This window comes from Centroberyx affinis, unplaced genomic scaffold, assembly GCF_046629955.1.
Source record: "Centroberyx affinis isolate AG114_WGS23_722 - 3 ecotype Tasmania unplaced genomic scaffold, CSIRO-AGI_Caff_v1 ptg001641l_1, whole genome shotgun sequence".
Taxonomy (NCBI): Eukaryota; Metazoa; Chordata; class Actinopteri; order Beryciformes; family Berycidae; genus Centroberyx; species Centroberyx affinis.
The window spans coordinates 3,153-17,961 of NW_027280075.1; the positions used below are offsets into that span (position 1 = coordinate 3,153).

Genomic DNA, 14,809 nt, shown 5'->3' on the forward strand with positions numbered 1-14,809 from the left:
ATGATATTGAGTTATCCAGATACACAATTCTGTTTTGATAAAAACAAACACTAATCAATTGCTTTCACAAAATGAGATCTGAAACAAACTACGGGATATTATTTGAAAATTACACTTTTACCATACTTTATATTATCATGCAGTTCAATGTGATGAGCACCAATTTGATAATTTAGCATGATTTTGCATGTTAGCACATAAATCATTGTGATAATAATTTTGTCCATATTGTATATTCCATTTTCTATTTGCTGTCCTGACTGTTTGAAAATAGGAAATCTTAAGACACATAAAGCATAATAGCTTCCATTTAGCGGTGTGCTCTGAACAGCAACACAACACTGTAATACAAAACAGAAGCGATAACATCCCTAAGCCTCCTAAACCGCCTCACCTGGCGCCCGTTGCCCTTTGAGCCCTGGAGGCTGCAGCGTCCCAGGCTGCCATTTGGTGTGGTGCCACAGCTGCTGATGATCTGCAGCTGTTTCTCGGCGCGGTCGGCGCGGTCCAGCAGCTCCTCGATGAATTGTTGCAGGCGCACCTTGGCGTTAGCTTCGCGCGCCGCCGTCTCCTGAAGGAACTGGTCAATCTGGGCGACCTCCCTGGAGCGAGAGGGGGAATGGCAGCGTTAGTGGGACATTCATTATACTGGAGGAAATACTACATTACATCAAAACCAAACAGTTTTTCTCTCTCAATGATTTGTAAAAGCTGCCTCTTATTAGGGCTCAAACTGCAGATCTGCTGTACCTCGCTTGAGGCAGGGAGATACAAGAGGACACGTTATATTTGACGGTTGTGTATTCTACCAGTGTGTCTTATGTGACTGCAGGCGACTCTTGGAAAGCCATCTCTCACATTCCCACAGTGGATCTGGGGATCTGCTGTACCTTTTGCATGAAAACTATGCACAGAGGTAAATACGCAATACAAAAACAAACCAAGAATAGGGAGAAAGGGAAGGAGAGAGAGGGGGAGACAGAGGGCAAGAGAGCAGCTGGATATTTATGCTACCACAGGCAGAGTAGGGGCAAGTTCCCATCACCTTAGCAACTGTTTTGACTGCATGGGCCGTTACCCAAACACAGAGACAAACAAACCAGGAAGCAGAACTTTGCCCACCATTCATTTTCATGAATGGACATCTCTTAATTCAGAATATATTAGTTAGTAGTCATCTCCAGCCTGCTTGACAATATAATTCTAGCTATCGCTGCAGTAATTCTATCTGGTGTCATCTGAAAAAAGTCTGTATGAGTGAACAATCATATTTGTGCACTCTGGCACTGATTAAGACTCTTAAATCTGATCTGATCAGATCTGATTAGTTATATTAGATCTCACCTACATTTTAACCACAAACAATATGAGCTGTCAGCCAGGAAAAGTGAAATTCATTTGCTAAGCTGCGGTGTCTGAACATCCAACGTTGATCTCGGCATTAATGGGAACTGGCCTTGATCAGCCAACTGGAACCAGTGAGCGCACCCACCTATAGATCAGTGACAGTGTCTACATTGAAAAAACACACAGACACGCAAAGGGACACAGGGACGAAACACCTGAATTATAGCACCCCCCCTCCCCCTGCATTCGCTTCATCCTGTATATTATGATGCTCGCCTCACCCAAACTTCACAGATCTTTTCATATCTGCACCCCCCCCCCCCCCCGTCCTGCATAGCTTTCCTCGCTCTTTTCATGCTTGTTAATGTGGAACCGCATTCTACAATTCCCAGAAGATGCCGACTTCATCCAGGCTGCCTCTCCTCTCCTCCCTCTCTGTTTATCTCTGTTTGTGTCCTTATAAACAGCGGCAGCCGCTACTGTCTAAACAATGTAGTCAGGAGAGCTTAACAAGGCCGCTCTGCCATCTGACCTTGACGAGGCCATAGGAACGACGACTAGGTCAGCTGATTAGACATGAGTTCTGACAGAGAATGGGGGACATAAAAGCTGCACCCCTGTGGTTTAAATAGGCTTCTGCTCCTTGTTTTTCTTCCCGTAAACATCTCAAACATGTCATGAAGTAAACCAAGCTGCACATCTGTAGCCTGAAGTGGATTCCTCTCATCTACATACTTGATTTGAACATATGATAGAGGCCCATTGGAAGATACTGTTACGTCTCAAATGTTGTCAAAGGGTTCACTACTATCCATTATCCAATTCACAATCCAGCCCTAAACTGCATTGGCACTCACACTGAAATGTCTTCAAATGGGGGCACACTGGGCTAAAAATAGTTTGCTGTCTGGCACAGTTAACTTTTCCTGTCCTTAGGCAAAGATCTCAAAAATCCAAATCCAAAATTAGACTAGGTGTTTGATTATAGGGAAGAAAAGAAAGCAGATGCGCTATCAAAAGCACACACACTATAAGTAAATAATCAGAACGATGATATCATAATGAAGTGGCCATAGTCTCTCTCCAGTGGCTTTATATGATACCATTTATAGTTTGTCTCTTGGTAATTGTACATACGGTAATAACATGATTTGCATCTACATGTGGCATCAGGTGGTCAAGTGCTGATTATAATCGACTGCAGTCAACCCTTCTCTCTCCACTGCTAAAGATAACACTCTTCAATGCTATGGAAATTCACAGAGTAAACACAGAGAATGCGTGTGCAGGCATATGTGTATGTGTGTGTGTGTGTGTGTGTGTGTGAGAGACAGACATCATTTGTCTCCGCTCCAAGCTCTTCCATCCATCCCATCTTCACTTTAGTGTAAACTCTCCTCTCTTCTGCTGACAGAGAAAAAAGGAATTTCACTCTCTATCCAACACATCACAGAAGTCGTATCAACAAAAGCTCAGCAACAAACTTGGAGAGAGAGAGACAGGAAGGGGCGGGGTCTGATTTGCACCATAATATGGGGGTGTTGGCATGGGTGCTACAGGAAGGGAAAGAATGGAGGTGGTAGAATGAGCGGTTAGCCACATACACTGTCTCCTTCATGCAATATGAATGCAAGAGTATTGGCTATCAGAAACAATCAGGATCACATTGAGAATTCACTGCAAAAACTCAAACTGATATCTACATTGGTGCAGGATTGCAGAGATTCAGATTACTTCCCTCCTTCCAATCAGGGAAAGATTGTCAACCATGTCGGGCCTGAATTAGAGATGAGGTAACGGTCTGTAAGACCACTGTGCTCAACAGCAAACTGAATATCGCTGTTGTCATGGGAAACCCTTGTAACACCAGTTTTGGTGATTTTCATTTTTTCCACTTCAATTGAAGGACTTTATTTTCCTCTGTGGGTGGAGAAAATTCTACTAACCTTGGGCTTATAAAAAACCTTTCAAAGCCCCATTTGAAAAACTCTAAACTGCATGGTGGATAAGCGAAAAGCAAAGCTGTTTCTCTTAGTTCCTGAAAAGTTGCCGTTTTGGAGATACAGGGTTTATACAGTGATTATATGCAGGAAGAGAATCACTGGCTGTAGTAGTGATTATGTTAAAAATATATATCATGCATTGGCAGACTGCCTCAGGAGAATACAGAGATTTCCATCCGTCGCTGATTCATCCTCCACGATGCATCCCATACTTAATGAGTCCAGAAGCATATAATTATTATCATTCAAACATATATGATTGGCACTGGAGCTAATGTTGTAGGACTGCTATGAATACTGTAGATAAGGTAAGGTTGTATGCAGCTTAAAGTAAAGGCCTTTGTGTTTCAGCATCAGCATTTTCATTCAATGTGTCAATAACTTGTAAATTTACGTATCCAGAATCAGTTTCTTGTTGTTAATGGAGACTGCCAGGTTTGAGGCAACATAGAAAATCTCTCTCTCTCTCTCTCTCTCCCTCTCCCTCTCCCTCTCACTCTCTCTTTCTTTCTCTCTCTCTCTCTCTCCCTCATACTGCCTGAAAACCACTTGACTGACTGCACCTTACTCAGCTGGGGTTCTGGGACTTTCTGATGGAGGAGGAGGGGAATTAGGTGAGGGATCGAAAGAACAAGATAGGTGGTGAAGGGTGGGCAGCAGAGGAGGGAGAGAGAGAGAGGTCGCACAGGGGAGAGAGAAGCAGAAGAGAAGGGAAAAAAAACATCAATAGCAAAAGGGAGAAAGATATACACTCACCAGATCAAGGGAAACGTGTGAGGATAAAGGGGTAAAACCAGAAAGAACGAGGAGAGGCGAAACACAGGACAGAGACTGATAGAGGGAGGAATGGGCACAGAGAGAAAGAGAGAGAGAGAGAAAAACACTGCAGAGGACCAGCTAAAGCAACAGACAGCAAACAGAAATCTGCAGTCATGTGGAAGCAGAAAGCAGAGGAGGCTTGAGAGAGGAAAAAAGAGAAATGGGATGCGGCTGCTTCCTGTTGTCAGTCCCATTTTAAACACACACACACACACACACACACACACACACACACACACACACACACACCTGACTCTCGCAGCATTACTGACGCTAACACCTCAGAAATGCAGCCACAAGGTGACAAATATGTGCACACATTTACCCGAACACCGGGGAGTTGAGAAGCAGATCACCATCTTTACTGGGAGATGAATAAGAAGGTTATTAGACTGGGGCAGATGCAGTAAATATGACTGACTAGACACAGCGGGGGTTTCCATGGTGGAGTGCCTCCATCATGACTCTGATCCATGTTTGTGGGCGAGGGGGAGCCACCTATTTGTGACCCCATGTTGACAGGTGGCTGACAGGCTCACACATCTAGTCTCCTTTCTCATTCTCTCTTTTCCATCTCACGTACAGCGTAAACATACATCCGCTCTGCTGTGATGTTGTTCAGCGTTGATGAATTTGAGAATATGTAATAGCAAACAAAGATTTTATGCAACACATTCAGCTTCAAGAATATATGAACGGACCTTCTCTAACAGCATGTCACATGAAGTTTAGGCAGAATAAATAAGATCAGGTTATGTAGTGAATAGTGATGCAGCCCCTTGCCTACATAAAATGCTAGATCTGAATAAAAACTTCAAATGTAGCTGTGTTCCCAGCTAACAAAAACCTAAGAGTCATAGGATTTTGCAGACTAATCAAATATTCTGTTTAAAAGACGAAATTGATCTTACCATATCTCACCATGGTATTATCCTAAAATTAATTCAGCTGCGCAAAATTAACTCTGACTAATATATTTTGCACAGTGTCAGATGCCAGAGATTTGCATACAATTTCACATGACTTCACTTTTAAAACGGATGCATTCTACCTATGCACCATTATTGCAGTGAGTAATTTCAATGAATACTAATGAGTAGGTTAGAGCATTGTAGCATAGGATCCAATCGGACTAAATATTGTGTTCAAGAGCTAGGCTCCCAGGCAAACACGGTGCTTCACTACTGGGAAATACTAATATGGGAGAGACGAAGCCAATTAAAGAGCAGCAGATCCCAGGGAAGCTTTAAAGTAATACTATACTTGAGTATGGCACTTGTAGGTTTTACCACACATTCCCTGTCAGATGATCAGTAAGCCACCAGAATTGCTCTTGCTCTCTGCTGCTTGCTCCCACAAGACTAAAAAAAGGGGCATGTTTGTGAGATATGCATCTAAAAATCTCTAAGCAAATCAGATGGCTACTTGTCGCTTTAAGGTCTTGGAAACAAAAAGGGCAATTTGTTCTTGCACTCCAGTCTTGGTGAATTTAGGTTTTGCAAGCCTGCAACCAAACAACTATCTACCCTGCTGTTATTTTGTGATGGAAAGATAAATCACAATGGATAGTATAAACCTTGAACCTCTCATGCTATCAAGAGCTTGTTTCATTTCCCTGTCACTTAACAGCCATGACAGACAGTCCAGTATAGCCAAGACTGCCAGCCGTAACAGGCATGATTAATAAGGCATGATCTTCTGAAGTATTCTGTTTAAATGTTAATTACAATCACGGTCAGCCTCCTTTCAGAGTTGCCATCATCTCTGGCCATTAATTCAAAATTATTCCTCATTAATATTTAAGAGCAGAGATGACTGACTGAAAGGCCGGAATGATGAAGAATAGGAAGCTATTGTTTGAATAAATGCGTTCTTTGCTTTAACAAGGGCCATCCGCTCGTGTGGCATTTTGTTTTGCCACCTGGATCAGACCCTGGAAATTATGTTTTTTTGGTTAGATGGATTCAGTAGGTTACATCGTGTCATAATGTCACGTACACACACGTTTATATGCATCACACACTTACAAGCACAGACATTCGCATGGACACACACAAACAGAAAAAGAGGAAGGCCGCCTGGAGGCTGTGTAGAGGGTATGGCGACATGAGAGGAGATGAGAGATGCGCTCTGCGAAAGACAGGGATGAAAGGATGAGAGAAAACAGACGATGAAAGAAATACAGGCTGAAATCAAATCAAGGGGAAAGGGGAGAGCACAATGAAGAGAAAGAGAGAATAGGGACAGAAAAAGAGGGAGGGACAGAGGAGAGCGACAGATCCGTTACAGGAATCAGGTGTAAAAATGCAGCGTGAACATCAGACCAATTCACAAGGAGAAAATATGCCTTTCACCGACCTGATGCATTCATCAACCCCCATTTTCAAAGCCTCCTGGTGAAATGCATGACTGGCTTCCCAAGAAGCCAGTCATGCCAGTAATCCAGGTCTTGGCTCTGATCAATCACAGAAAGTAAATATTTTATTGTGGCTCGACCAGCACCATGCTGAGTTCCTGCTGCCTCAGTCACTCCCCAAAATTTAAAACTGCCATCAGAATTCACAGCTAGTTCAGTCACCTAGGGACACAACAGCAAGGTGATTACACAGAGCATTTCAAAACCGTTCCAAAATAGCATGTATTCATTCTGGGAAAAAATGCTACCTGAAATTCATCAGTCAATATTTACAAAATAAATAAATAATCCATCCTCAAATGCTATTGTTTGTAAGCAAAGATTGCAGTGCTTGGCAGTATTCCACTATGTGTTTTGCCCTCATGCCAGCAATCATTTACTACTAGGTAATAGCTTTTTAAATGGTGGAGATCTAGCTTTGGAATGCAACTACTTCCACTGATGTGATGATACAGGAGGATAATTGCCACAAAACTGGAAAAAAATGAACAGATTTAGAATTGGGACTGTGGAGGCTAGTGTAAGGCACACATGCAGTTCAACCCATGCACACCATTCAGCTCTATGACAGCTCAAGATAAAAAGAAATGACAGCATAACCTCGAACTGGGCTTTCCACTGAGGAACAGCACCGCACACACCAACGCAGAAATCCAGTATGGCCTCTAAGCATCTTATTCTGTTATAAGCATAGTGCATTTTCTAACAGTGGAGTGCGCAGTAGTCACTTGAACCTTTCAAGTCAATGTTGACAAAGTGAGAAAGAAGGGGCATGTCCAGTGAAGGAGTGTCTGCGCCAGCCTTCCTGTTTCCTCTTTCCTCTGTCTTCAAAGCACTTCGTCCAGCCTCAAGGACCCACAAATCACTCTTTCCATCACATGACAGGCAGCTACGGCAGAGACCAACCGCCCCGCGCCTATAAATCCTGAGGGACAGCGTTCATTGGACGTTCCATACACTACGTTCTGGGTTATCCACTAACTAGCAGAACCCTTTCTCATTATAAGCCACTGTGTACTGCTGGTGGAAATCTAAGATGCAGCGTCCATGTTGGTTACTTAAATGTCTGTTTTATGTGGTTCCACAATCTTTCTCTGTTTACAGCTATAGCCTACTGTAGCTCTACAATGTGCATTGCAACCCTGTTTATCCAATCATCCAATCCAGCTGGACTACCAAATGAGTATAATGAACAAATATGTGACAATGCAAAAAAAAAGTACAATATTGATTGTACACAGTTATGAGAAATCCCCTGTTAATAAATGGAACTAAAGTACTCCTAATACAAAACAGACTGCACAAGGCAATTGTGCATGCATGTTTTATAGTGTGAAAGTGTTTGGCATCAGTATTGCATTGTATTTCTGTAATCCAAACAATTTGTTGGTTTGGATGACCTCCATCCCTGAGGGGTTTGTATAAACAATACTCTGCTGTATTGTACACTGAATCTATGGAGGACATATTTTATATAAAAAAAAAAATCTAAAGCTAGCATCAGCTACATTCATCTTTCTGACTTTATCTTTATTCACAATCCAAATTGTCCACTTTCTCAGATTTCGCGTTGATCACATTCCTACACTTGTTTCATTCCATTAGAAGCCTTCAGAAGTCACTGCAACAGCTTTAACCTTGCTTGCTATGCTAATAACTGCACGCTCCTCTGTGTCAGACTCTGCCGTTAATGAGGCAAGTTCTCTCTCTAGCCTGACAGCTTCACTTTGCATTCAAGGATACTGCTCAATGAAAAACACGCGTGCTTCCACAGAAGCAACAGTGACAGCGATAGCGAGCGAGGCTCCTCCGCGTGCTCCGCCGCCCTCCCACTAACGTCTGCTGGGAACAGGTTGAGAACGCCCTTTCAGTTCGTCACATGGGCCTTTCTTGTGCTGCACAGTGCGCTCGCTCCCTTAATCGTGGCTGGGTGTAGGAATAAATCAAGCCTCGGGGTTGAGGCCTACTGCAGCAACTGGGTGTGTGCTGAATATGATATGAAAAAACCTGACAGGGGCCTAAATCTTCTTCTGTTTTCCTTTCATATGCATGCCCATCACACTGATTGCTCTCTATTGCTGTGCTTTTTTTCCATATATAGATATACAAGATTTTCCTACGAGAAGAGAGGCAATAAAGTCCTAACCAAACCTCAGTTAAGGGAAGGCGTACATAAAGACAGCACACAGAAAAACACATTTATTCTCCATGTTTGCAGAGTTGCCCTTCGTTGCCTTTAAACCTACATGTCACAGTGGGTGGTGATCTGGCTGCCACTGAAGCGTATTATCCTCCTGCAGGAACACTCAGCGTGGTTGGCCATCATTTCCTGGGCTATGTATAAAATGGCCAACAAAAACACTGTTGCAAATTGAACTGCAGTCTTAAATGTTACTCACAAGATCAAAATTGATGAGAAATGGCACTTCAAAATGATCGACTGGCGCAATGAATTGACTATTAGCCTATTAGCAATTGGCAGAATTACATAATAACCATAACCACAGACAGCCCTTACTGTATGTCATTAATGGCTGGAAAGATTATGGCAGCATATTTCTTGGCAGCAGTTTTCTAATCTAAGATGAGTGAATTTGTAAAGCACTGAAATGATGGAGATAAGCCTCACACTGTCATTTGTCCTAAGGCTAAGATTTCTGTTGATTAAGGCTGGATGGCTCTACCAGGGGCGTTTTTGTACACTAGTTTCTTTTCCTAATCGTTTACAATGTTTCTGAGTGCAGCGAGAAATGATTAGATCTGTGTCTCATTTTTGTGCGTGGCACTGCTAGCAGCAAAAGCCAGCTCTCATGAGTTTCCTACGGTTGCATAGCAACACTCAGTTAGCTGACTAGCATTTTTAGCATCCGCCAGCATTTGATGTAAAAAATGATATCCATGTCCTCCTTGAGGGGGACACTTAGCTTCACAGACCCTTTTAACTCTAACCCAAAATGACAGAATGCAGCTGCTGTAACTGACACCCACAATGTATGGGATTGTTAGACAACCATGTTTGAACCGATGAGCTGCTCTGTGTCTGTTAACTACTGCTTAGTCATCCTCACAGCCAACCCTGCTGAACATTCACCGCCTGTGATGCTCTTTTTCCATCTCTGAGCTACTCTGTATTTTACAGTCTGAAAGAGCTCACTGTTCAACTGCCAGCTTTTCCTTAGAGAGAGGGAGAGGGAGAGAAAGAGAGAGAGAGAGAGAGACAGAGAGAGAGAGAGAGAGAGAGAGAGACAGATGTTGGGCCGTTGGCATAGCTGGGAGGCAGTCACATAGCCCAGGCGGTGCTTTGTGACTGAACTTCTCAGACAATTTGTTGCTGACAGGTTTGTGATACAAAACCACAGCTACTTTATCCTTTACCATAGGGACACATAGAGAGGCGGGGCCGAGCAGAAAGAAAATCACACTGATCCTCTCCTCAGATTCCCATTCAAACCAATGAAATGCTGTCATGAATGAAAGGCTGGATGACCCATTTGTTATCGAATGCAGTTTAGACACATACAGCTCAGCACTGCTCTAATTCACATTATCTCAGGATACAAAATGAGAGCAGTGAAGCAGGGTGGATGACACACATCCGTTCCCCACAATGAATACGCAACAGCCTTGTAATAGTAATGTAGAGAATATACAATATGTGCCATTCTCTACGGTTTATTTACAAATACACACACACACACACACACACACAGTGATGTGTGCTGCATGTCAGTTTTGTGTTTGTGATGAGATTGGAGGCCTGGCCCTGGACAGTGTCTTTCTGTCTGTGGCCTAGTGCTGACGTCCAGGACTGATAAGAAGACTGAAGAGAAGAGATAAAAACCAAGAGGAAGATAGAGAGATGCAGCTGGCTCTCCTGACAGATTAACACACTTGTATATGGAAAACACATTACAGATTACACCCGACTTTACTGTAAACCATGAATGATGTTTGTCCACGCGTTCTAGGTCAACAAAATAACAAAAATAATTTAATAATTTTCTGAGACCCATTCAGGATTTTTCTAATATTGAAAACAACAATAACCTCTTGTCTGTCTTTTTCCTGACCCTTTTATTGTGCTATCTGAAAATCAAATCAGTTGCTTAAGGAGAATAAAGCCTTCAAATGAAATGTGTTTTCTGATAAGTAGCAGTTAATCCTACTTCCGCCCGTATTTGTAATTCAATCATTCAAACACTGCTTTGATGACTAATACTCATAACATCAGAATTTGAACCAGCTCATACCTGACTTGCATCATGCACAAGTTCCTCAGGTAAAACAACATATTTGAAGAAATTTATTTTATTCAGTCTTTCATGGGTTCATAACTCATATTTTTGGTGCCAAAAAACCTGTTTTCCCAGGTTAGCAACTTTTTGCCTGTGGAAAATTTTGGGGAATTGGATTGTCAGTGCGTCTCATGCCTCCCTTTTGTAAACACTTGGCATTAATTCTAAGAAACTGGATGGCCGCAGGCTGTTTGGCATTGGCCGAATACATTTTTTATGGAGATTCAATGCAATGAGTTGTCACATCTAATTTTCAAAGTAAATTTAAAGAAAAAGTCAACCAACTTACTGATACTGCAGAAGGCTAACCTACCAACTATGTATGATTAATGTGAGAGGATCGAGTATTTTCATTTATTACCTTTCATTTTGAAATAGGGTTACCTACCATAAAAAAAAAATGATACATGTTACATTGTCTCTATCCGGAAATCTAACATCACAATTTAGACTACACCATAAACTACCTTGGGATTAATTTAAATACACAAAAATTAAAAGTCACTCTTTTTTCAACAACACAGAAATCCAAACCATGTTTGCATTACCCCTACTATTAGTTCATAAAACACAATGGCAGCTCTATGGAGAGTCAGGCCAAGTGCTGTGAGAGCGCCCAGTCGTGCCAACCCAGCTGCTCCTGTCCAGCCCTCCATTCAGCATGAGCGGCTAAGCAGTGCTAGCAGGCACTCAGAGAAATAGAGACAGCGGCGGGACAGATGCAGCCTGCATCTGGTAGGAGGATACGACTGAGGATCACACTATCAACAGAGAGGCAGAGGTGGGAAAGAGGAGGGGAGACATACGTTTCTGCGTTGTGCTTACTGCGTTGTGTGGGAGTGTGTGTTTGTCTGGTAGTGGGTTTTATACAAGGATACGCAGGAGTTAAGAGCAGCCTGTAGCAAGGTTCAGGTAGGACTCCATATCAGAGCTCAGAACTAGGTCTCAGTTATTGGGAAGGCAGGCGGCAACCCGCCATAAGCACAGCGACTAGGGACAGACCAGTATATCACTCACTGCTGTTTGTGGTTGAGCTCCTCCTCCTTGTTGACCAGGTCCTGCTTGAGATTGGCCAGCATCTCCACGGAGACGTCCACCTGCCGGGAGAGCTCCGAGGCCTTGTCCTCCAGGTCCTGCTTCTCCTGGCTCAGCCGGTCGCTCTCCTGCTTGGCCCGCTCCAGCTCCGAGCTCTTCCTCTCCAGCTCCGCCTGAAGACGGCCGACACGAGCCGCTATTTTCTGCTCCACCTACAAACAAGAGGCACTTGAGCTGCTTCATGTCCTGCCATAATCAGCCTGATATAGTAAACAGAACCAGTTATGAAGATCAGGTTATTAATTAAGCTAATGAATGCATCAAGCAGCAAATATTTCTGTCAACATACATGTCTTCACACAACGTGAGTGGTATTAATATGAACTCTATCTTAAAGCGTTACAAAGTTACAGTAGTTGTTCCTCATTATATGCAAATTTATGCAGTAAGGTGCTTCTGAATCTAATCAGGTCATCTCCTCTATAGGGGGAACCTGTGGTGAAAGTATGAAGCTTTTATCATGTATTGTTCTTGAGTTATTGTGTTCACTAGAATGTGTCACACAGACAGACACACAGACAGACAAACAGACAAGACAGGGCATAAAAAGCAATGAAGCACTAGCTCTGATGAGAAAATATTTGTTTATTCTAAATGTAGGAATTTTGACCATATATTTTCTAGGTCATAATTTTATTCCCTCTTGCCCTAGAGATGTTTGACTTTTTTCTAAAGTGGTACAGCAATACAGAGATAAAAACAAAGAGCCTATGGTTTATTGTGCTAATTTGGTTTCCGGTCAATCAAATAGTAATTTGTCACAAAGAAAATCAATCTTAGCCCTCATGAAATGGCAGATTTACATCCTGGATTTGATGCATTTCCTGTTGGGGCGGAACATAATGCAATGAGGGATCATTCAAAAGTCTAAACCAATGGAATATGAGTCAGGGAGAGAAAGGCGATTTTATTTAATGGGACTGGTGTGGAGGGACGGGATTGTTCAAAAATCTGATGGTTTTATTGGTTAGAAATTTATATTTTAGACCTACTAGAGCAGAATGAGGTTACCATTAAAGATACTGTATTTTCCAGGAAGTAAAAGTAATGGGAGTTAATTTCATGGGGTTTTTAAAGACTGAATCTAACAAGATCTCAATACAAACATTAAAATGCGGTGGCTCTCTCCAGTACCATAATGACTATAATGATCCTAATTACCTCTTCAGACAGTTTCTCCAGCCTCTCATCAAGCTCCAGTCGCTCAAACGCCCGTGCCTTCAGCCTGGCCAGACCTTCCTCGTAGGCCGCCTCCACTGCGCTGGCCGCTACATTGGCCGCCACTGCTACAGCTGTACTGGGGTTTCCATGGGGACCCGGGTCAGCGGATGTCATGGCTTTCTTCATAAAAATCTCCCCTAGGGGAAACTCCACATTGGGAATGTACCGGGCTGCGGCGTTGGAGTTAGCCGGGGTCAAACCCAGGTCGTCCGGGCAGGGAAGCTCGCGGCAGGGGAAGCGTCGCTCCTTGAAGGCGGAGGGTCGAAGCGGCTCGAAAGGGTCGTTGTTGTTGGCGGGTGTGAGGAGAGCTCCCTCAGCCACTAGCGGGAGCAGAGCAGCGGCGTCACACACACTGTTGGACTTGGAGAGGACGTAGAGGGTCTCGTACGTGTGGTTGTACTCCAGGTGGGCGCGTAAGGACGACAGGCTTCGGAAGCGCTTGTGCTCCCCGCAGCGAGGACAGCGGTATGGCAGGTCCAGAGAGGCCATTCCGTGCAATAACCGCCGGAGGAGTCGGGGGGGGGGGTGGCGCTCACGCAGCACAACAGTGGCGCCGGGACGAGGGCACGGTGGCCGAGCGCCAGACGGATCCTCTCATGGTGAAAACGGAGCAGTAGGGCAGTTAGTGGAAGGTGGTAGGACCCAGAGAGATCCCACGTGCGACGGAGGAGCCCAGTTCAATCACAGAACCACACATAGTGGCGACATTCACATCCACACATTTTCTTGTGTCACCCGTTTCATGAGTTCCTACTGGTCTTTTCACTTCTGCTTCTCTTCTGGTTCCCCTGCCTGTGGTCCTAAAAACAGAGAGAGAAAAATACAGATGATAGGTCAAGCACGTCATACATTGAATGAGTGGCTCCTTTTGATATAAAATAATACAGCCGAGAATCAACCAAACTAAGGGAATGTAATCAAAATAAATAAATAAATGCATAAAGGGTTGCTCAAAGGAAATTCATGACGAGGGTTGTGCTTGTGCCTAATGCAACCTGCTGCATAATGTTAAAGCTGCGAAGCAATCTTTTAGGGAAAAACTGACGGGCTGAACTTATTTTTAGAAATGTATCTGGCATTTCAGTGCGGCAAAGTCAAGTGACTGCTGCTGTTTGGAAATACTGCTGAGAAAAGAAAATGCATATCTTATCTCCTCAGTAGTGATGTTGGCATATCAGCATATCAATTGGACATCTCAGGAACTTGTTTTGTATGTTGTTTGGAATTGAATGGGAATGAATGAGCTTGAGAGGAATGGCATAACTGATTTAAAAATATCATTAATCATGAGATATGATATGAGAACATGTAGGAACTCTTCCAGAAGAATCCAGATGATGGTCCCATAGCCTAGTCCTCATCCCTTCACTCAGTCCATCCCTCACTATGTGCTACTTCTGCTGACTGGACAGGCAGACATTAGGGCCTGCTATGTCTCAACTCTTTAAAGTAAGAATATTGATCTAAGGTCAGCGGTCAGGAAACATGAAACCTAAACTTCACTATAGCTGAAGAAGCAAACTGCTCTCAAATCTGCACTCCTATCCTGAAAGGAAGAGAAGAGTGGGGAAAGGGGAAATGGATCCATTAGTGTGAGAGCCTGTGAATGCTGA

General features: G+C 43.3%; 1 protein-coding gene across 1 annotated transcript; it reads right to left on the minus strand.

Moving 5' to 3' along the window:
* Positions 1-394: 394 nt before the first annotated feature.
* On the minus strand, positions 395-13,685 carry LOC139651361 (F-box only protein 41-like; the record flags this gene model as incomplete). The annotated part of the gene is made up of 3 exons (XM_071528252.1): positions 13,137-13,685; positions 11,898-12,127; positions 395-602 (listed from the first exon to the last, which is right to left on the minus strand). Coding segments are annotated over exons 1-3 (987 nt in total), but the record flags the coding sequence as incomplete, so codon positions are not given.
* Positions 13,686-14,809: the final 1,124 nt, after the last annotated feature.